The sequence below is a fragment of the Ambystoma mexicanum genome, chromosome 3q (genome assembly GCF_040938575.1).
Source record: "Ambystoma mexicanum isolate Mex_15411 chromosome 3q, UKY_AmexF1_1, whole genome shotgun sequence".
In the NCBI taxonomy this organism is placed as follows: Eukaryota; Metazoa; Chordata; class Amphibia; order Caudata; family Ambystomatidae; genus Ambystoma; species Ambystoma mexicanum.
The window spans coordinates 563,519,961-563,543,917 of record NC_090926.1 but is presented as its reverse complement, the minus strand read 5'-3'; the positions used below and the strand labels follow the sequence as shown (position 1 = coordinate 563,543,917).

Here is a 23,957-nt window from a genome sequence, read left to right as displayed (position 1 = left end):
GAAATCCCTTTCCAGGGTTTTCTCCATTAGCCTTCACTACAGTTTGGATCTTATTTCCTTTGGAATCATGTCTTCCTATTGCGGCAAGTATGGGTTTAAATGGTCCAGGATTTATGAGATCAGCGGTTTCATGTGCAGTCTTACCCATGGGCCCAGGAAGACTTTGGTCACAATATCCATCCTCCTGCACTCTCAGCCATGTCTGCTGAGGTGGATCAATCTTCAACCAACCAGTAATTGTTTGAGGTTTTTTTTCAGATTCACAGAAATCGCCAGTTGCTAAAGAGACTGTACCAACATTGTGGCAAAACTCATACCTATGAAGTCCAAGGATTGAATAGGTGTAAAATGGGATTTGTGCAGCCGGATTAAGGACCCCATATTTGCGGCTATTATGCATATGCTCTTTGTCTTCACTGTCTTTCGTTTACAAGACGTTGCAAGAATAAGCCTGTCAAATCTAAGTAGTGGTAAATGCATATTCCTTCCAGATGTAAAAGAGCCACCAGAGGAGCGACCACTTTCGTGATGATTCCAGGTACCATACTGAGTGTGAATGGGAGCACCTGGGACTGATACTGTCCTCCTAACACAGCGAACCAAAGATGATCTAGTGAAGATGGTAAATCAGTGCGTTTTGGTAAACATAGAAGAGTTTCCCAGTAGGTTCAGGACAATGGAGTCCATGGTCACTGTGCCAGCGAGGTTGGCATCCCACACCATTTGTGGGGGAACTTGAGCCCTTGCGCTATCAGCAGGATAGCTCAAAGGCAACGTGCTCGCCTTGGAAGCAAGACGACACAGAGCACCACAGGTTCGATCCTCGGGCCCGCACTTAGAAACCTCTGGGCATTAAGCGCGTTATAAATAACCTATCATATCATAACATGAAAAGAGCAACAATACCTTTGTCAGAGTTGCACGATTCGCTTTTCAGTAGGTCACAGACTGACCGACACACAGTTGGTTGCGACTGAGCTGGCATCATGCTGGCCTTTAACAATCATTTCTATGCAGAGGGCCCAGCTCTTGTTCTGGAAAGTTGGGAATTGTTCATAAGTGCTCGAGTAATTCCTGGTCACTAGCGATAGTCTTTTTGGATTTCTTGGGTAAATGCTGAGGGAACGGCTTCAATCTGTTTCCCCAGTGCAACCATTGGTGTAGGTAACCCAAGAGGAAGGGAAGGCTTTCTTCATCGTGCTATAGCTCTAGCTTGAGATCTCTCATGGGTAGCATGGAGTGAAATCTACTGTCCGCCCATGCCTGTGAGAGGATCTTGAACCTTCATGCTTCCTCTTTTACTAGGGTGCCCCATCCTATGTCTATACTAGTCCACAGCACTTTGTCTAGTCTTGCATCTGCACATACTAGTAATTACTATAGTAATCCAGCTGAGGTTGTTTGGATTACCTAGAACGGTACTCTACTATGCCTCAGATCTGTGTCACACTTTCAGCAACTTCAGTAAGTATTTTGTTATAAATTACAATCATAATACACGTCAAGATCGTTGTGCACTTATACATACTTACCTGGCAAGTTTCCCAATAAGCCTGAATCTCCTCATAATGCCTACACTTCCGCATCTGTGTTTGCACATTTCAATCCTGCACGAGGGACAACATATTAAATGCCCCGTGTTTACTGCACTTCGCCAGAAGGAGACCTCCGCTCCGAACCCTCTACCCGCAAGTGCCTCACAGGCCAGTCAGCAGTAGTTCCACCACAGCAAAACTTACATTTTCCGTACTCTGTGGATCCACGGATTTATCTACATTACAGTGGCAGACCCTACTGAGCGTTTTACTCATGGTGATGCTTCTGTTGCAGGAAATGGAAGAACCAATGATGAAAATAGGGGGAGAGTTTAAAAAAAACTAAATTATGGCTTTGTCGATGGGAGGGTAACGCTCATATGTGAGGAAGGGCGGGAGGCAGGTGAGCAGGGGCAACAATGTAGTCGTCACGTAAGTCAGGATACATAGTTGGGGTCAATGGCAGCCAAGGTGATATATGAAGGAATAATAGCAGAATTACATTGAAATCTCCACTGATGAACCATGTGAGTCAAGACAGTTCTCAATGACTAATGTAATAACATTGCTGTATCATAAATGGTTTCTATGATCGCCAAATATCTGAAGCAAACACCAATATCGTTGAGATTAGGACTGATGCCGCCTTTGCAATAATGAAGTGAGACAGAGAATGAGTTTTTTGTGCATGCAACATCTGAAAAGGATATCCAACCGAAAGATCATTGAGGAACTGCAGAGTCCTTGAAATCACAGGCTCACATCGTCCCCAGTACTTAAGGTTTGTAACACTAAAAAAAAGAGAAAATAAAGACAAATTAACAAATTAATCCATCTTCTCCACAACTTTATTCCGAAGACAAATAGATTACAAGCCATCATTCTTTCAACACTGTTCCATGCTACAGGGTTACATTTAACAGTACATTCATATGAAAAGTAATAGAAGAACATGGCACCTCCCCTAAATAAGCAGGCCCATGTGGATTTATTCTTATTAAAAACTTTGACTCCAAGTATCCCTAACATATTTAGTATTTTAATTACTCAAGGTGGAATCTTTTTCCCATATGCCCAAGTGTTCATAGCAGTGCAATGCAAAGGAAGCACTACTGTACATTATACGAATCAGATTCAGTGAATAAAACTACATGTATACATCGGTTGAGAAAACGCCATTACGATCACACTGGCAGAGTCGGCTGTGAGGAAACCCAGCTAGATAGGACACAAGACTACCTGGGAACATGCTACCTTTAGACTGTCCCTTGAGGTTTATTATTTTGAAGGGTTTTGGGGTTCTGAGGTGCTGTCTTACAGTACGGTGTAAATTTGCGAGTCGCCTATTAGTGTGCTGTTGCAGCGTTCAAAGTAGGGGACCCAGGCTTGTGTTTGAACCTCAAGTGATAAAATGTTATTTCTAAGCAGTTACGACTGCGTGTTCTATACTAACTGTATACAGTACATCTCGTCGACGTTTGTATAAATCGATATAAAAAAATAAAAAAAAACGAACAGAGCGAATTAGCCCCATCGTCTACACATTTCAACACTGTTGTGGTCCCAAAGATACTAGACGTACACCTCTTTTTGAAACACTACTTACCATTTGACCACTAGGTGGCTACTTGCAACAAAAGGGAGGGAGGGGGTAGGGGGGCACTTGCAACTTCATGTACTGGCCTGGCCACAGGCTTGTAACATAGGCATCCTTTCAAGCACACAGGTGTTCGGATGCACATTGCTTCCCGTGTCAGGAGAGGCTGTGGGATTTAACCCCTACCCTGCTCGTCAATGACAGACAGGGGCACAGGATTCAAACCTGGTGTGAGTCTTATGAAATAGACACATTTCTCGTGAAACGGGGGACCCCTCAATGAACGGACTCCCAGGACTCGAACTGCACCAGCATGAACGCTGCTAACGCGGCCATTTCAGTGTTTATTGTCTTGATCGTGATTTATCCACTGCATGTTTTAAATATTAGGATTATGGGGTGAAGGGAACGAGCCCTGTAAAGAAGCACTGGTTGATGTGTGCTTTATTATTTATTATTTTAAATGCATCGACTCCATCACATATAAAGTGCATGTTGCAGCATATTTGTATGTAATGCATACGACACAACACAAACAGAAACAATTAACTGTACAGTATACGTCTCCATCAACCCCCAATCAAGCAAGCACTTTGTTCAAAAGTGGTGTTCCACTCAAGCTTCCTTCCACTTGGGCAACTCCCCGCCCCCAGCTGCTCACACCTGACAGCAACATGTGAAAAGGTGCAAGTTGGATACCCCTTGCAAGATCCTAGAGGCGGTATCAAGCACTCCGCATGAGGTTAACATCTCCATACGAGTCGTGCATCCTCACCCTTGAGCATAGTGAACATTTCAATAGCCAGGTCACATCAAACGAGACCCTAGTGATTATTATTATTATTATTATTGCACAAAGATAACACAATTTAAATTGATTGTCAAGCAGTTCAGAATCAGTGGTATTTGCTACCTCGAGGGACTAGTTAACATCGTCCTGGCCGTTTCTATATATGGAAAGAACATCTCCATCTAGCTGGTCAGTGCATACAACCCATCTGGCAACCAAGCTGTGGCGGGAGACTGACGCACGCCATATTGGGGTTAAGCAGAATTACGAAATGTCACAGAGTTTTAGCACTGTTAAACGTTGGTACTATGTGACAATACACATGCAATACTCTTTAAGATGCACACTGTTCATTGTTGTTAGAGCAATGTTTAGCATTAGGGACATTTTCTACTTAAAGGTTTCCCTAAGGAAGCATCAAGTGCATGAAACACGAGTTCGCTGGCTGGTTATATTAAGAACAGAAACTAAATAAATGTGCACATGTAAATTATGACTGATGTGAATCGAATCAGCTTGAAACATAAGTGAGTTACATTAACTCATATTAACTTATAAATTAAGTCAAACATTTTCGAACATCCAACTTTATTTACTGATGTGTTGAGCTGATTGAATGGCCTAGATTATAGCCACCACTCGAATGAAGCAATCATCACTTATTTTTGGTGTCAAGCAGAGGAACCTCACAATAGGGAACATTAAAGCAGCCTTCAGGTTGATGTGCAACCCCTCTCACTATGTGCAGCCTAAGTGCACATTCCCCTACCAGACAGGGGGAGGGAGGCTCAAGATAATCAAACCCACTCTGAGGTGTAAGCTACATAACAGAAGACAAGGGTGCAGTTGGGTTGTTTTCCTTCGCTACCCAGAGGACTAGAGGCAAATTCTTGTGTTGGGTGCCTTTATATTATAAACAGTGCCTACACCTATTGATTTGACAGGCAATATGACCCAAGCACACCATTTTAAATCAACTGCCATAGGCTAACCACCCCAAGAGAAGAGGGCAAGTCCAAGGTGTGGTTGGGGTTCTTTTTTTTAATTTAGTGATAGTTCATGAAGAATAGGTTGGGTACTTCATAATCACTAAAGCCAGCAACATCTTTGGTGAGCTTCGGCAACTCCTTAATTCTCTTTCCACTAAACATCGCTTCATTCTCTTGGATGTCTTTAAACTTCCCTCTTCAAACACATTCCAGAAATATGAACTGCAGTATTTTCTTAGTGACCACATTTTCCACTCCATCCGTAACCTATCAACCTACACAGAGGGTAACTCTGTGGATCTCTTATTCATCTCCACCTCTCTCTCAGCCACTAATACTACTGTCACACCATCCCTATCTGATCACTCCATTGTTTCCACTACAATCTCCTTTCCAACCTCTGGTCTTGCCTCACCAATTGCCTCGCCTATTACTAAAAGAAAATGGAAACCTTCTGCCATTCCTCAGTTTCTCTCTGACCTACAGTTCTCACTCTCCTCCTTCACATCTGATGCCTCTTGCATCAACTATGCCTTCTCCAGCTTACAATCCCTACTATAAGCCAGTCAGATAGAACAGCGAGTTGAGCGCTGGTTCTGACATCCTTGCGTAGCCTGCTAACGCAGATTTGAATCCCGGGAGGCCCAACTCAGCCTATCATTCTTTCCAGGTCGATAAATTGAGTACCAAGCAGTTGGATAACAACTGTTTTAGGAGCGCTCAGATACCCGTGGGTTTGTAGCGATATAAATAAAAATGATTTATTATTATTTATTATACTACTCATTCTCCTCTCACTTCCCACTGCTTACTTTCACCCAGAAGTCTCAAAATCCTCAACCATGGGTCACCACATTGATACACTCTCTCCACACAGACATGCGTCGGCTGCTGTGCAAATTGAGGCGTACCCACTTGCATGAGGACTTGTAACTCCACCTCTCTGCCTTGAATTCTCCCAAGTCCTCTCTTGATAGAGGGAAAAGGGAATTCTACCTAACCCTCAGTGTCGCTCACTTCAACCATTCTCACCGGCAAAGGGGCAGCCCAAAACACCCTCCTCACTCCTCCCTAGTCCAGAACTATCGACTCCACCCTCACGCATCTAGCTGAATACTTTGCTGTAAAAAGGTTCCAGAATTAGAGACTCTCGGACCTTCCTCACACTCCCTTCTCACACATTTTATACTGTGCCAACTCTACCATAATATTCTGCCTCTATCTCCCACTTTAGTCACACTAATACTGAAGAAGTCTGCTTTCTACTGATGAGGGCTAACCCTTCTTGTGCCCCATCAGACGTTTGCTCATCAGCTAGTCAAGCCTATTTCCCCTTTAGTGGCCTCTCACCTAACTGAACTCTTCAATCTGTCCTTCGACTCCACTGGCTTTCCCTCTATTTTCAAAACCGTCATGGCCATCCCTCTCCTAAAAGAGCAAGGGACTGACCCGAACCTACTGGCTAACTTTCTTCCTGTGTCTCCTCTTCCGCACTACTCTAAGGTGCTCAAACAGGTTGTGTTTAAGCGTTTTACCAATTTCTTAGATATCCACAACCTCCGAGACCCCCTAACAAGCAGGTTTTCACTTCTGCCACTCCATGGAAACTGCTCTCATGAATGTGTAACTTCATCACCTCTGATAAGCAATCCACCTATTCTCCATCCTAATTCTCCTTGACCGGTCTGCTGCCTTTGACACTTTTCATCACAGGGATAGCCTTAATACTCATTCTTCCTGGCATTCCCGATCAAGCCCTTGACTGGATTGAATCTTACCTGGCACCTCGCCAGTTCGCTGCTCCTGGAACACCAGTACCTCTCAACTCACTCCTCTAACTGTTGGTGTTCCAGAATGCTCTGTCTTGGGTCTGTTCCTATTCACACTGTACATCTCTGCTCTTGGGGCACTAATCTCCTCCTTTGGGTTCTCGTACCAACTCTACGCAGAGGACACCCGCATCATCTCGTTTCCTGAACTCTCTTCTGATCCATCACATTTTTCTACTGTTTCTCTGCCATTAAATATTGGATGGCTTTGCATTCTCTGATGTTAAACTTTACCTAAACAGAGGTGCTCTTCTTCCCTGGCAAATGCTCTCCCTCTGCCTATCCAGTTCCCAACTGGCACTCTCTACTAATCTTCTTCAGTTAGAAACCTTGGCGTCATCTATGACCCTCCTCACACCTTCTCTACTTTCATCTCCAAAACTGGAACAGCAACTCACCTCACCCTCGTAAATATTTAGGAAAATCAAGCACCTCCATCCCTTCAGCACAGCCAAACATCTCTGAACCACTCTTGTCATCTCTAAACTGGGCTGATGTGTCAGCACCCTCTTTGGTTTCCCCAACAATGCTTTTTATCCTCATTAGCTTTGCTAGCAGGGCTCTCTTTGAACTCCCTCACCTCACACCTACTTCATCGTACCATTCCCAGGCTGGATGACCGACGATGCAAAACAGAGCCAGATTTAAATTTCTTCTCCTTGTTCACAAATCTATCAACACTAAGGCAACAATGTATGTATTCTCCTCTATCCAACACTACAAGCCTTCCCGTAATCTCTGCTCTGCCTCCTTGACTACCCTTGTGGCTCCTCGACCCTCCCTGTTCTTCCTCGTCTCGCTTCCGCTCCTCCTCTATTCTTGCTTCACTTGCATGGAATTCTATTCACCCGTACATCCCAAGAATCAGTCCACACAGATTTGCTTAAAACCAAACTAAAAGCCTACCTCCTCACCTCCGAGTTACCCTCTTAATGTACCTCTCATCTGCCTTCTAGCTAACATTTTTCCCTCGCCTCTTACCTGCCTCTGTCTCACTTTCTCTGCCTCCACTCTAGCACTTCACCCATCATGGTCACATCCCGAGCACAGCCAGCCATACCGCCTACCTGCACTTATAAATGCCAATGTTGGTTGTCCTTATTCTATGTATGTCCACTTATGTATGGTCCTCGGTGACTGTTCCATTTACACCCCTCTGGTCAGAATGTCCCTCAAACTCACTTCATTGTAAGAAGTTCATTGATTGCCTTCAAATCTGATTTCCTATTTATTGTACATTCATTTGTGCTCAAAAGAGCATTGTGTTCCTCTCTGTATATAAATAAAATCAAAATCAAAATCAAATAAATAAATGTATACATTTTGATCATGGGCTCATTTTGTTTATGTGCAAGACTTGTGAAGAGTGAAAAATGATCGGACCTTGGTACGACATCTCCACTCACTGACAACCTAAGCAGAACATGAATGACACTCAGAGAAGTTGGTTATAAAGACAGAGCCCTGCCTATCGCATAGGGCTAGGGGTGCAAGACAACTGAATTGAACCTGGCACTTGTTACGTTTTTCAGGTATTTGTGATTTAATTATATTTCTCATGAATGCCCTAATCTGGCCACCTGTTAGGAAACCCAATCGGTGGCGTTATACACTCAAACTCTGTCACAAGGGTTTCCTTCTCTGTCTTAACAAGGGTATGGGCGAGCTGGAGATAACACTCAATAGGTGATGCATTTGAGGCAACTCTCTTAAGGACGGATCTGAGTACACCTGGCAAAGCCATTCTGTGTACAGGTAGCGCTTTATCTGTCTAGACAACAGTTGCCCCTCTCTAAGGACCTGTTTCGTTATGTTTGTCTTGACCAACATAATGTCAGTTTACCTGCCATTATGTGATTGGATTCTCCCATCCTCACGGAGAATCTGAGGAAAGCCTCTGGGGGTGTGGGGGGCTGTTTATATTACCACTCACCTGTAAATAGGTCTACCTGTTTGTCAGTCGTCTCACCTTCTCATCACAGAAAGCCCCAACCTCCCTATCCAGTCAGAAGTCCTCACAAATATTGGTGTAGACATCCCCCAGTCACCAAGTCACTAAGTATCAGTTATCTAGAGGCAGTCTACCGAGGGGTATCAACGGACAAGTCCCTCTCAACACAGCTAATTATCTACTAACAAAAAAAGCAGTCAGCATAACATCACACCATACATAAAACAGAAAAACCACACTCTGAGCCCGCAAAATGACACAGGGGCTACAGATGCAGTTCAAATTTGATTCAGGAGCAGCTCAAACATGCCTTCGTTTTCTATGAACCCTTTTTATATTTGTATTTAACTAAATAAAGCTGCATAGGCGATTGCTGCTGAAGTGTACATACTGGAATCTGAAAACCCATGCTGCATTGCCCAGCTGTACCCTAATTATTAGTATTCTGTTTATTTGTTGTTGTTTTAACGAACACTGCAAACTACATTTGAAAAAAGGCCAATCCAAATAGGTGTTGACGAAGATGAGAGTTGAACCCAGGCAAACACACTCACTGCAACATGCACCAGAGGAGCTTCCAGTCCTCACCCACAATCTCTTATAGACATTATTTCATATGGGGAGCTCATTAGAGTTAACCGAAATTGCGCACTTGAACAAGACTATGAACAAGAGACAAGTAATATGGGAGCACGCTTTATCTCTACAGGTTACAACTCCAGGAACATCATTGGAGCATTTAAGAAGACCAGCAGAAGAGAGGGAAGTGAACTTTTTATGGTTGTTAAGATAAACAAAAGAAAGAGTAATCAAGTATTATATTAATCACCCAATACAATAAACAGTCGGGCCAAACAAAGCAACATGACCACTATTGAAAGCTGATTGAGATCTTGGTGGAATCTTGGGTTGTGGTCCGAATATAACATTCTCTAGAGAAAGAGCTTTAGAAGACATAATCTAGCTGATTAAAAAGGGTATCTGGAAATGCAAAGGTTGTAAAATGTGTCAATATTCTGAAGTGAGAACTGTCGTTAATTACGGTTGTCGTTTAATTAAATAAAATGGCACATTAACAGCAGAATAGACTCCATGACTAAAGTTGTAGTTTATGCAGTAAGTTGTCAGTGTAAAAAATGATATAGGTCCAACTATACATATATGCAGCAAGTTCGAACCCTGCAGCACTACAGGGCAATTAAAAATAAGGATGAAAATGGTCGATTAGCTGTGCATTTCGCAGAAAAACATAACAGTGATGCTACCCTTTTCAATGTTTTGCTTTGGCACGCGTACCAGAACATAGAAGCAAAGGAAATAGAGAAAGACGTCGAAGAGTTCATGAGTCAAAGCTTATCATAGCATTCAATACATTGCAGCCGTGTGGTCATAATTCCGATGAGGAATTGGCTATTTATTTGTACAATGAGTAAAACTTAAGGACAAGTGAACAGCTATATGTAGAAAATTGCACAGGGTAGGAAATATTGTTCATTTTGTGTGCATTCTGAATCCTTAAATGTCAATGCTCAATTCCTGTTACAGTGTGTTGAAAATAATGGTAAAAGATTTTTATTCCCAGCTACTGTGAATAGACAAGTAGGTTGCTGTAATGTATTAGCCCTCTGGGATAAGATATAAGTCCACAGGGACAGGATTAAATGTGCAAGTATAATACTGATTGGAGTTCAAACTATATCCGCTGAGGCCATTAGTATATTTGTAATAGAATAATGTATTGGTGAGAAATAATGAATTTGACGAAATGTTTATTTTTGAAAAAGTCGATTTCAACTGGTTAAACAGTATATGACTCAATGCGGTTTAAATCGTGTGTAATTATGAAGAAATAAAATTGTATGAGTTTTTAAGGTAGATAAAATGGTACTGTAACATGACAAAATGGCTGCGATATTAGCAGTGTAGAGTCTGCGGACATGAGACAGGTCATGTGACTATTGTAGGAAGTGAACCGCAATGAGAAAGAAGACTGGCTGACAAAGTCTCTGCAATGGCGAAATGCTAACGGCTTGAGTGTAATACTTTGTTGCAGTAAGTCCATGCTGGTCAATTCCTAGATTTTAATGATCAATTTGCCTAATAAATATATTTTTGCACTACGGAGACCGAGTGCTGGGGTGATTTCTGTTTTGGGTAGTGTTTATCAACCTGAAATTACCCACCAACACTTGTGTTATATATATATATATATATTCACTGAAAAAACTTTGTTAAAGGGACGTTATGGTTAAGTTGGACTAATAAAAACCTATGAAATTCAAAGAAAAAAACTTTGTTAAACGGACGTTATGGTAGCAAGTAAAACCGAAAACCCCCTGAAATTCGCCAGTTATGGTAAGCTAAGCAACCATAACTCGCGCCACCACCGTGCACTGCTAAGACTAACACCCAGGACATCAAAGATGACATCATAGGTTTTCATTAGTCCAACTTAACCATAGCGTCCCTTTAACAAAGTTTTTCCATTGAATTTCATAGGTTTTTACCAGTGCATGCTATTTTCCTACAACTTAATAATATCATACTTACCCAATATAGCAATATTTGTGTCCAATTTCCAAAGTTTCACCTTAAAACTCCACCATCTGGAATAATTTTTAACACTTCTATACACTTCTTGCAACTATTTCAACTAATTTTGCATCCGTAGACGTCTACGAACATCTGACCTCATAGCGGACCTTCTAGACAGTGCCACATGACCATACGCTGGTGTGCGGCATGATGACGTGTCTGAGAACCCGTCCGCAATTCACGATAAGATCTCTGCTTGGCGGACAGTTCGGAACTGCATTTTTGACTGATCTAGAAACTTCCAACTTCAAAATTTCCTTTGCACAGCTCCAACACCTATTCCTACTCATTATCCATTAACAATCTAGTACACAGTACGTACTTTTAGCAAAACTGCTATTTATCTTAAAATGGCATCAGCTAATGCCATCCCTCCTCCCCAAGAGCCACCACCACTCCTGTAATTAAGGAGCATAAGAAACAGTGCCCCTAACTTAGAAATAACACATGCGCAACATTTTCCCTTGTCCACCTACCCCTCCATATTAATGTTTGGTTGCTCTTCCCTCATTTGCCTCCCCACCTTTTGTTTTCAGCTCTCCTGCCAAATAAAATACATCCAAAAACAACATACGACATATTCCTTTAGGAACCACCTTTCACAGTTCAAAAATAGAACTGAAAAAAAAAATGTATAGACTCCATCTACTTTACATTTCTCAGTAAAGTACATAGATTAAATACGATTTTCCAACATTTCCATTTGCATTTTTTGTTAAGTTAATGGGTATATCATGGCGATAATCCTCTGTTCCAGGGACTGGAACGGTGGATACCGGCCCAGCAGCCCAAGTTATCAGCCCAAGCGAATCGAGGGTGGATAACGAGGTCTCTGGACCATTATACCCCCATTCCAGCCCCTGAAATGGGGGATGAAGGCCATTAGCACCCTAGGGTCCCAAAGAGGGAACCTGGGTGCTAAAAAATAGGATTTTTCTTCCAACACCGGGACGCCAGGAGGGAAAATCCTTTTCCAGGATGGCCACCATGGAAAGGGAAGGTGAGGGTTCCATACAGGGCCCCTCTTCGCTTTCCATAACAGCCTACAGAAGGCAAAAAGAGAACCCTAGGACCATATTACCACAAGCATATTTTTCTTCCCTTTCAAATCTATCCTAATTTCGAATAACTTTACCACAAAGCCAGTCCCAGGTGAACATGGCCACTTTAATCCTATGTTTTGTCCCTTGTGGTCATGGCCAGTAGCCAGATTGTCCGGATCATGACCTTATTCCATGACCCGGACAATCTGGCCACTGCCGATGGCCACAGGCTACCCCTCAGTCACTAAAGGTATACTGCTATTTTTTTGTAGCTACATCATGACACTTGTCAAATAATAAAACACTGGGACATTTGCAAAACCATGCTTGTAAGCCTTGCCAATGCTCCTTACGCAAGTTTGCTGGAAATCCACCCATTTTATTTTTTGAAAAGTGTCAAATGCATGCACATACAATCGTCATATAACCTAGCACCCAGTTGACAAAATCCATTCAGACTTTACGAAAACATCTAGATCTATAATCTTTTTGCAAACCTTTGTGTAGATTTGTCAAATGGCACCACATTTATAAGCCTTTACAATATTTTGGGACCCCCACTCTAATTTTGCTCCCTCTTGACCGAATCCCACCAAACTTCGCAAAAAAATGTTTATCTTGATCTATTATCAGTTTGCCAAATGAAGTGTAGATTCATCAAATGGCACCTCATTTATAAGCCTTTACATTATTTTGGGACCCCCCCCTCTAATTTTGCCCCCTCATGACAGAATCCCACCAAACTTTGCATACTCACTCAGAATCAGGCCAGGAATATTCATGCAGTTCTATTAAGTGGCGCCAAAGTTATAAGCTATCCAAGAACTGCATTTCACCAACCCTGTAATGCTAAGGTGTTCGCAAACTTTCACAGAACTGTTCGCGAACATCAGGACTGTTCGCTGACTTTTGCGGCAAAAAACACCCTTCTTTTTTGCTTCTTGCAGCCATATTCCATCCCATCCTCATCACCCTCACCTCCCCAGAGATTATTTGATAAGTTTGACAAGTGGAATGCTGTGTTTTTTCATATGTTTTTACCGCGATATCTGCGGACATCGGCTGCTGTCTGTGAATCCAAGATGGCGGGCGTTTCCAAAAATCAGATTCACTTCACGCTCCTCACCATCCAATCAGCGAACACGTTGCATGTCCGCAGACATGACGCAAGCCGATTAGACAATCAGGACACTGTCCGCGGAGCGAACAGGGAAGTGTGTCCGCGGACCGGACATAGATATCACACATTTTTTGTGACCTACTTTTTGGTCATTTTTTAAAAAACTACTGGACGGATTTTCACCAAATTTACAAAAGCATGCTTTTGGGACCAAGCCGCTGCTCCTGCCGCAAATTTGGTGAAAATCCGTCTAGCGGTTTGGGCTGTAGGCATGAGCAATTTTTTTCCCCATTTAGTCTATGGGGAAAAAAAAAATGTTGGGACCCCCCCTGTAACTTTGCCCCTCCTGAACCAAACCTCACCAAACTTTGCAATACAATTCAGAGTGGGCTATATACTTTTCTTGCAAAGTTTGGTGAGGATTCGTCCATGGAGAGCGAAGTTATAAGCCGCCCAAAAAGTGTTCTTCCTATGGGATTAGCAATTTAACCATAACTACACGTCCACTACCGTGACCGTGCAATATATAAGTTCATTTGAGATGAAAGGGCTTTTTCAAACCTTTTTAAACCCACAATTTTCTTGGTGTTGGAGAATAGCAACCGAACACTCATCCATCCCTTTCCCAAGGGACGTGTGTCAGCTGCTGAAGAAAAGATCTGGCACTCGGATTTTTAGAAAAAATGCTAAATTTTAATTTTATTAAACCATTAGTTTACAAACCATGGTCATACTTATTAATTACAAGGACCAACAGAAAATTACCAGAGAAAACAGGACAAAGACCTTGCCACGCGTTCCGTCCTTTGCAGGACTTCCTCAAGATGTGATTTCAAAGAAAAAGTAACTCAGCTGCAATATTTGAACAGCAAGCCTCGTAGACACAAATCATTCACATGATCATTACCGTGAAGATGATGTATAGTAATGTGGTGGCCATTTTAAGCCTTATTCAACTATGTACAGATCTGTAAAAGAAGGTGCTCTAGTCGAGATATACATACCAACTAGCATTATTTGTTTTCTGTGATTGTTTATGTGTGGCTCACTGTTAGTAAAAAGTGTATATAACTGCGTAGAGTGAAAAGTGAAAAGTGCTTTTTTTTCAATTACTACATAATATGCTTATATACAATTCATTGTCAGCGGGTACATAATGTTTAAAAACAACAGCTGCATAGACTCACAGTATGCACATAACGCAAGAGACTTCTTCTGACTGTTTAAAATAGAAAAAGCGCTGGATTGGAAATGAGAGAGATATCAATTGGAGGTATGTTCATGAGTCATAGGTCCAAACCAGGGGTTAATAGATCACATTTGCATCATACAATGTCATATTGTGTCATGCTGTTAAGTTCAAACTCATCAAGAGTGAAAATATTTGGGAACAATTTGACATAACATCTAGATGTTCCAATGATAGAGGACAGTACTATATGATTGCATATTGGATAACAATAATTTGAGTGAGTGTACACATAGCTGCACAAAGATACTCCCCATTTGTATGATAGGGGGTATATAGTTACCAGGGGCCTAGGTATTTAGGTGTTGGTTGGCACTGATTTATCTGTTTAGAATAAATGTGGCATCAAGGGGGCATAATAGAAATGCAGTGTGAAGTTTATATATTCTTTTATCTTAAGAAGACATGTCGTTCTTCATCCCCGTTATGGCCCTTAGGTTTGAAAGTTTCCATTTTGATAATGGGTTTGGACAATAGACTTCCTAATTGTTTCTCTCTATTCCCTTTTCGTCTGTGTGCCTTAACATGTGGCAGTGATCCAAACCTCATAAGTGAGACAACACTGCCATGCTTTTTCTGGGAGTGGACTGCTAAGGGATAATTGGCATCCACATTTTCTATAGCTCTGTAATTTTGTAATATTCTGAGTTTGAGAGGTACTGTGGTGGATCCTATCCTTCCAAGGCGAGCGTGTTGCCTCAGAGTTATCCTCCTGAACTCTTCAGAATGGACCAGTGCTTATTGAAAATTAGTTTATATTTTTGGCCTGAACATTGTATTGTGTGATGAACCTGATAGTGTGTGCATAATGTTCCCAATTTTTCTTTGTCATTAAGCAAATTATGTCTCGTCTTCAGTTTGATTTTCTATAGGATTGGTCTACAGATTTATGTGAATAGCCTCTTACTAGGAGACAATCACCCGTGGTTTTAGCCACTGATATAAATCTAGCCTCATCAGAACCATTTATTTTGGCTCCAAGTAGTTCACAATATGGTATGCTTTGTTCAAGTGAATTTGGATGATGGCTACGAGCATGTAAAATGTAATTTGAAGATGTATCTTTCCAATATATTTGAGATGTTAGTTTATTGTCAAGCACCTTACATTTGATATCTAACAAAAACAATTATGTATAGCTGGTAGCCATGGTCAATTGGATGTTATGATCATTCTTATTAAGACACTCAATATATTCAGTTGACATTTGAATGGGACCATCCCACACAATAAACAGTTCATCAATAAAACAATACCACATGATTTACAAACTCATCATATTGCTCTGAACAGGCTATTGTGGCCTCCCACCATCCTGTAAAGAGGTCAGCATAGGTGCGTACCACACAAGAACCCATTGCAGTGCCGACCAATTGTTTAAAATGCTTTGTTTCAAACAGACAGATGTTCTGGGTCAAGCAAAATTCCAACATATTAAGAAGAATTTCATTCTGTTGCTTATAGCCAACCGATCTAGTATCTAGATAACATTTGCTAGCTAATAAGCCTCATTGGTGTAGAATACTTCTATGGAGGGCAACAACATCTAGGTGAGGCCAAGATGTAATGAGGCTCCCACCCTATGTTGTCAACCTTCAATAGGAGTTCAGAACTATCTCTGATGTAAGAGTTGAGGCTTTTAACAAATGGTTGTAAAAAGGTGTCCAAAAATATAAAAGTTTTTTCTAATAGTCATCCCATAGAGGATACTATTGGACGCCCCGGAGGCCGTGATTGACTTTTGTGTATCTTAGGGACTAGGAATCAGAGTTGTCGGATGATCATTTTTCAGAAATAGAATATCTTCACAGCACAACAAAACTTTTCGAAACCATTCATTTAGAAGCCCATCATAGATTATTTTGGTATCTGTTGTTAGTTCTTGTTCTGATACCACTTTATATTCGCCAATGTTCGACAATTAGTTGTTAGCTTCTGTTGGAAATAGGTTTTTGTCCCAAATAAGTATACCTCCGACTTTGTCAGCTTGACAAATTACAATGTCATTGTATGATTGAAGGTCTTTGATGACCTGATTTTGAGCAATACTCAAACTGTATTGATCTATTGGGATCTGTTAACTCAGGCATTTAAAGTCCTTCAGTACCAATTCTTCAAATACATTGATATTTTCATTAATGACATTCAGGTAAAAGGTGGATTTCACTTTGTGATTACTGTCTGTACTTGGATCTGTATATATTCCATATTTATTCAATATTTCATCGGCACTCAGATCTACTATCTCCGGGTCTCCACTCTGTAGGCTGTCCAAACATGTTAATGCTGATAGATCTCTTACTGACAATGGACTGACTTCTCTACTAATAGTGTCACAAGTTAGTGTTGATATAACAATTTTCGTGATATATTTGGCTAGTTTAGATTTTCTAACAAACTTGAATAGGTCGATCCTGGCTTCAGTAAAGCCAAAGGGAGAAACGGGTGAAAAAGAAAGTCCCATTTTTAACACCGACTCTTCAATGGATGTAAGGGTTCTTTCGGAAACATTGAAGATTTTTACTTTTAAGTCCACTTTCGCTGCCCTCTCGCTCTGGATCTCTGGCCCCTCGCATATGTACTTATAAATCCTATTGCCAAGACTCCCAAGTCTAGAATTAACCACTAACAAGTAGCCATCTGCAGTTCAAAACCTGCCTTTGTCAGTTTGCAGATATCAGACATGTTACAGATACATTGGGCATTCTTAAATTACAGATGGAGACGAGAGCGGGCCACAATAAGTGCCTGTAATCAGTCTCTGTGCAATGGCGGGTGAGATCGAGGAGGAATACTACAAAGGCAGAAGTGCCCTTGAATACTGTTGTATTTCATGTTTCCAAAATCTGATGTTAAGACACAGTAGGTACAAACATAATTCTAGACTCCTGAATGGGCGCCTTCCCCACAGAGCAGGCTATTTACGCTGTAGTAGTCGGGGCTCCCATTTTTTGCAATTGCATGGTTTAATTTGCAGGGTTTGCTGGCAAATTTACAGAAAAGAACATAGGTTAGCGCAAGAAAGATTCAGGGCTGGCAATGGCCTTAGAAGATCATTGGGGCAGAAAATAGCATCCAGGGTATTTATTCATTTTATTTATTGATTTGTGTGGCACCTATACACAAGTGTTTCCAGGCAACACAAGACAAGATGGAGGTTAGGGAGGACCAAGGGAGAACACCATAAAACACAAAACTGTTATATTTGGCCTTGTGAATCCTACCGTGCAGGTGTTTGAGGAGATGGTAAGTGCAGTGGTGAGGGGGTAGAGGGAAAAGTGCAGGAGTGGGGTGCCCCCAGGGAAGGGATAGGGACGTGCTGGGGGGTCCAAGAGGCAAGTGCTAGGGGAAAAAGGGGAGGGGATGAGTGCAGTGGGCAGGGTGGACCAAGTTGGACTAGTTTGGGAAAGGTAGCCCAAGGGCAAGTGCTGGCAAAGGATGCAGGGGGGACTGGTAGGGGTTGGTCTGGGCCCTGCATGACTCTGAAGGGACCAGTCCCCAATAGTAGTGGGAGAGTTAGCATAAGAGGGTGAGAGGGAAGGAAGAGGAGAAAAGGACATTCTTGAGAAGTTTCCGAAACTTTAGAAGATCCGGCTCAGGTCGGAGGGGGGGAAGGGAGGCTTTTCCAGAGGGAGAAACCAGCCACGGAAAGGGCTCTACCACCCACTACCTGCTTGGAGAAATGTTTGACCTGCAGAGAGTTAGAGTCTGCTGTGTGAACTACATACAAGGTAATGATTTGAAGGTATATGCCTCGCCTCCGAGTTTGGGTATAAAAGTCTTTGTAAATCTATTTGAAAGTTACTTTAGCCATATGTTGAAATCAATTAGGACATTGCGGAAGTGAGCAAGCATTTGCTTCTGCTAGATCCTATTTGAATTTAAATTGTAACCAGATGGTCTGTAAATAAGGAAGAAAGAAAATGGAAAAGAAATAAGAAATGTTTCATTTGAGAACCATATATTCGCATAGGGGGACAGTGAGATCTAGTAAGTATAAAATGGAAAGCCATTCCTTGAAAATTAAAGCATGCTCTCCTGCCCTTGCGGCTCTGTTATTCTTGATGCATTGGTAGCCTACTAGTGTTATGGTCCGTGCATCACTGTAAGACTGATACAAACACATACTGACACCAACGTCCTTTCTATACTCAGTGGGGTATCACACTGTTTTGCTGACGTAAATTCCAACGTGGTGATTTACTTTGACAAAATTAATTTGATGGGGGTGGGGGATGTAATGGTGGGGAATGGGTGGTTATGAAGTTGAACCCGCACATAAAAAAAAAAGGAAAGAAAAGATATAAAAGAAATCTGGGAAAAAAACGGCAGTCATTTGAAGTGCGTGTGTCTAGGTAAATTTACCACATTGTAATTTACTTCCTCAAAAGAACACAGAACTCTAGTTGGAGCATATGAGGAAAGTTGCAGCATGGGTACAGCTGGAGAAACCTCAGTTGCCACAATTTAGGAGTTGAGCTGACGTCGTTAGCAACAAATGCTGGCTGAGTAAGATGACTGGCGCTCGAAAAAACCCGGGAACAAAGGGGAATGCAAATGGCCACTTCTCAATTGGAATCTCCTGTGAGCAATGTGGACAGTGTTTTGATGATCTGCTTGGTATATACCTCAGGTAGATTTTTGGACTAGCACAAGGGTTGTGATTTGGCTTTCTACCTATGTGTATCTGATTTTTGGACATTTCGACTTGACTTGGGATTTGAACAAGTGGCATCTTTTCCTCTCCAATGGGAATCTGTGGACTACTAGAGAGCGTCTTTAGTAGACTACTCTGTTGGTTCGGCACCAGTTGAAACACTTTCCTCCAGATCCATCTCTGCAGAGGATTCCCTGAATGTAGTGCCTACATTCCTCTCTGCACTTCTTCCTCATGCCATTGGAGTCAGAAGCATTGCAGACTTTGCTGTTAACTTGTTGTGCGGTTCAGTCCGCAGGTTCCCCTTATTGCAATTGACAGTGACCTGTACTTTGGACTTTGTGAACTGCTCACTTTATTTGAAGGCTTCCCTCTGGACAGCCTCTCTACGTTCAGGTGGGACAGGATCCTGCGCATTAATATCATAGAACAATCATTTTTAAACATCCAAGCTTTTCTTCTCCAACAACCAGGAATAGAGAGAGCTAAGCTGGGCCTGCCCCTACCCTTATGACAGATTACCTAGCTTGAGATGTTATTTGTGTCACTCAGGCTGGGACATCGAGATAAAGGGGAGGATTATCTTCTTGGACATCTTTACATCTGTTTGGAACTAACAGGTAGCTTCATTTATAGCTGTAGTGTGGTCTTCATTTAGGGAGATCTCAAAGTCAGATCTGAAGTTTGTGTTTATAGGAGGCACGAACCTTAAGGAGATTGCAGGATGACGATGTGCAAAGGGCTGAGGCATTATGAGATGCCTGGGAAGGGGGGGAAGGGGAAAAGTTAAGACTGGAAGGCTGTGAACCGGGGCAGCTGGATGTGTATTACTGAGGACCCGGTCAGAACTGAGGAGCTAGGGAATTGAGATCTTAGGACTGCGAGGTGTAATAGAATTTCTTCTACCGACCAAACTAGCGGGCGTTACTTGGAAAAAAGGATGGACATTGAGAGGGCTAAGACATGTTCGTCCTGAAAGAGTGGATGGGGAGGTGGGTGTCCGTGGACCAGAGTAACAAGGCAATGCTCGAAGCATGGCACGTTTCAAGTCCAGGCTGATCCAGGAAGAGGCCAAATAAAGAGAAATGCTGGCAAGAATTTCTTCTTACACAGTACTTTTCAAAGACTGGTGAGAAGGGCAGGAGAGAAATCTTAGTACTGGGGAGTCCATAAGGAATGGTGAGAAGTAATTTAGCAGGGGATGCCAGTGCATGATACATCAAGGGTATGTGGAGAAGACTTGGTTCTTCCAACATGACTGTTACTAATCCTTGGAGAACTACCGGGGGTAGGTAAAGGGATGGCGTTGCAATTCCTGCTGTCATGAAAGAAATGTAAACTTATTGTCTCTCTGAGGTTGCAAGGGTGCATGCAAAAGAGGTGTATTAGGTAGTTGTCATGATGCCTACCTCCAAGGAGCCGAGTCCGACCCAGCAACCCCAGAGGCAGGCATCATTCCCCCCAGGGAAGTGCCAGCGGGCCCAAGCTGGGGCCCTTTGGACACAGTCCTGGCGCCTTAGGCGCCAGGCTCATGTTGGACCCCTGTCCTGGCGCCTTAGGCGCCAGGCTCATAAAGCTAGACATGTGTTCAAGTGTTTCAATGTGCACTTAACTGATACAGACCATGCTGCTACATCCAGGCCCTCTTGAGGCCTGAATGGAACTACTTTACCTGTGGGACTACTTTCCACCTGGGCGTGGTCGGGGAAGGATACATACCTGATCGGTGGAAGGATACATACCTGGAACTTCTTCCAAAGCTATTTAAACCACGCCCGATCAGCAACTCTTGCTTCGCGTTGTTCTGCTCCTCGCAGCTGGACGCTCACCGTGTCAGCTCCTGCATCTGGACTTCAGCCACGCCTGTCAGCATCCTGGGTCACCTGCAAAGGGAGATAAGGGAGAATTGGCGAGAAAGAAGACCTTACCTGCTAAAGCTGTATCACAGAGACATCACACCGACAATCCTGAAAGGAAAGACATCATTTTTAAAAGCATTTCGCTTCGATCGCTGCAGCGCTGCATTTCACTCACCTTTCCTGGGCGCCTCCATCTTCAGCAGCGATCATCCGGATCCGCAGCCACTTCCCAGAGCCTAGAGAGAAAAAGACAAGAACACAAGGTGAGAGAAGGAAGGGAATAGGAAAAGCTCAGTTTCCTTCTAAGACTTACCTGTTGGGTCATTCCCATTTCATTTCGAGTCCTGCCGCTTCCTGGCACTCCGGACCCCGGCCCCTATGGGGAAAAAAGACAAAGACATTGAATGAGCGAATGCAAAGACATTACCTGAACGCTCATCCAGATCTTACCTGTCATTTATTGGAACTGCACGTTTCACTTCGGGTCGGCGCCATATCTCCGGCATTCCGAACCCTGGCCCCTAAGGGGAAAAAGACATAAGCGTTAGCGCTTGCTGCAATAAGACAATGAACATTATTATTAAGCTTGAACTTTTGAACTTGCAACAGAACTCTTACAGCGCCTTACCTGAATAGTCAAGCTTATTTGAACTTCCATCAAACCTCAATCCAGTGAAGTAACTGGGTTTCAACGCGCCCCTGCATCAGAAGCAGGATGGAGAACTCATCCTTCCAGACCTTAAGGGGAATATTCCTACGAGCCAGAGAAGCCAGAGTAGAGGGGCCCTACATGTCCATCTTCAGAGTCCTGCGCTTCACCATTGAAGAAGCATCAGCACTCGAAGCCAGACCTGCGCCTCCGTGGGAATCAGGTGAGCGTGACAGTAGTCCCTGGTGAAGTACTGCCATGGACATTAGGAAGTCCTTTTTACCATTTGTAAGGAACGAGAGGGAGTTCTGAGAGGGGTGAGGAGCAGAGACCTCGGTTTAGCATGAGATAGACAAGCAAACGACGAGACTGTGTTCCTTACGAGTACTGACTCGAATGTAGAGGGCCTTTGTATGTCATGAGCGCATGTCATGCAAGCGCGGAAGGAAGTGATGCACTCTCACAATTATTTTGCCCAATCTCCAGCCCCATGATTATATTTTAATCCAATCATGATGTTCCATTTCTTCTGAAAGGCCAGTGTGCAGCACTGAAATCAATATCAGCGGCATCAGCGGGCACCTGCTGATCAGCCGCCCCATTGACATTCAGTGAGGAAACTACAGCTGCGTGAAAATAAATAAATAAATAAGTCCAACAGTGCCAGACAACCAATTATACCAGATATCCAAATGGCAGCACTTCAGGTGGTACAGTCAGAAAACTGAGCAAAAAGACTGGATTACAGAGCTTCAAAATCATACGCTCAGTTTACTTGCCATCTGCCAGACCGGCCTCTCGGAACCTTGCCATCCATGACTTTATTAACCCAATCTGAACTATTACTATCAATGACAGGTGCTGGTTAAAAGAGCATTGTGGGTAAATGGTGTGCCTTTTAACAGAGCTAGTAGTGCGCTTAAACAGAGAGCAGAACATATTTTGTTTTCATACAGATGCAATCCTATTGGTGCTTCCCTATAATGTGCACTATTTTACTCCCAAGCACAACATCCAACCTTATGTGGCAGCTACAGGGAAAGTGGTCCTCGCTGTAGCATGTTAAAAGCCAGCAAATACCAAAACGACAGCAGATGCTAAATTGCAGCTTGTAACAAACCAATTAGGGTCTGCAAACTCTCCAAGTATAACGTTAAATCATATTTTCTGTCATTAATGTGGAGTGCATCTGCGGATTGATGGAAATGCAGCGGCTGTAGAATAATAGAGAACTCCCAGGGCCCAAATTGCTGGATGTAGATCACTGCCTTCATACTGCAGTCACTTTACCTCCACAACTTTCCAGGCTTTTATCTTCTCATTAATTATATGAAGCGTGCCTACCTCACAACATGAACAGGAAAGTCCGTCCTTTCCACTCACTGCGTGCATCCCAAGGCGCACATACACATCTGTTGAACATTTAGGAACAGCATATTCAAATGAACTCTGGGATGGGAGCGTTGAGGTGTTGTGGCGACTTAACGCCAATGGTTTACTCCAGGCAACAATTTGGAGTTTTGTATGCAGTGCTAAAAAGGACAAGCTCTTGGTTTGTCTAAATTCAACAAAGCCAAGCAGTCGTCCTAAACGTACACGGTATCAATTATATATGTGTACGAGTGACCGCTACTCTTGCTGCATGCTCCTCCTCCAGCGTCTCCCTCTCTGTAGGAATGTGAGTGGTACCTGTGTGCCTTGCAAAAGGGATAGAAGAGTAAATTGTATGGTAATCAAATGCCCCCACAACCAATCCGGTACTCACGGCCGTTCCTCAAACTTGTGCCCCAGGTGGCTTTCAAATGAAGAAACGGGCCACAGAACACTCCTGGTAGGGGCCCGCAAACGATGGTGCTCCAGATGATTGAACTACAACTTCCACAATCACTCACCATTGACCGTGCTAACTAGGGCTGATGGGAGTTGTAGTTCAAAACATCTGGAGAGCCAAAGTTTGCAGACCCCTATGCTGCCCTGTTAACTGCAAACGTGTCCAAATGCGTGGGCTGTGTCAAGAATGATGTGTGAATGCCTCCAGCCTATATCACGGCTGAGGTGACTAGTAAAGAACATGAGATGCCCCGATCTGTTGAA

General features: G+C 42.8%; 1 protein-coding gene across 1 annotated transcript in view; it reads right to left on the bottom strand.

The window, feature by feature from the left end:
- RANBP17 (RAN binding protein 17) overlaps nucleotides 1-23,957 on the bottom strand; it is a 2,111,817-nt gene that overhangs the window by 786,056 nt on the left and 1,301,804 nt on the right. Inside the window, exon 16 of the mRNA XM_069654335.1 lies at nucleotides 2,246-2,326. Coding sequence (XP_069510436.1) covers nucleotides 2,246-2,326 — 81 coding nt within the window. The remainder of the gene's footprint in view (nucleotides 1-2,245; nucleotides 2,327-23,957) is intronic.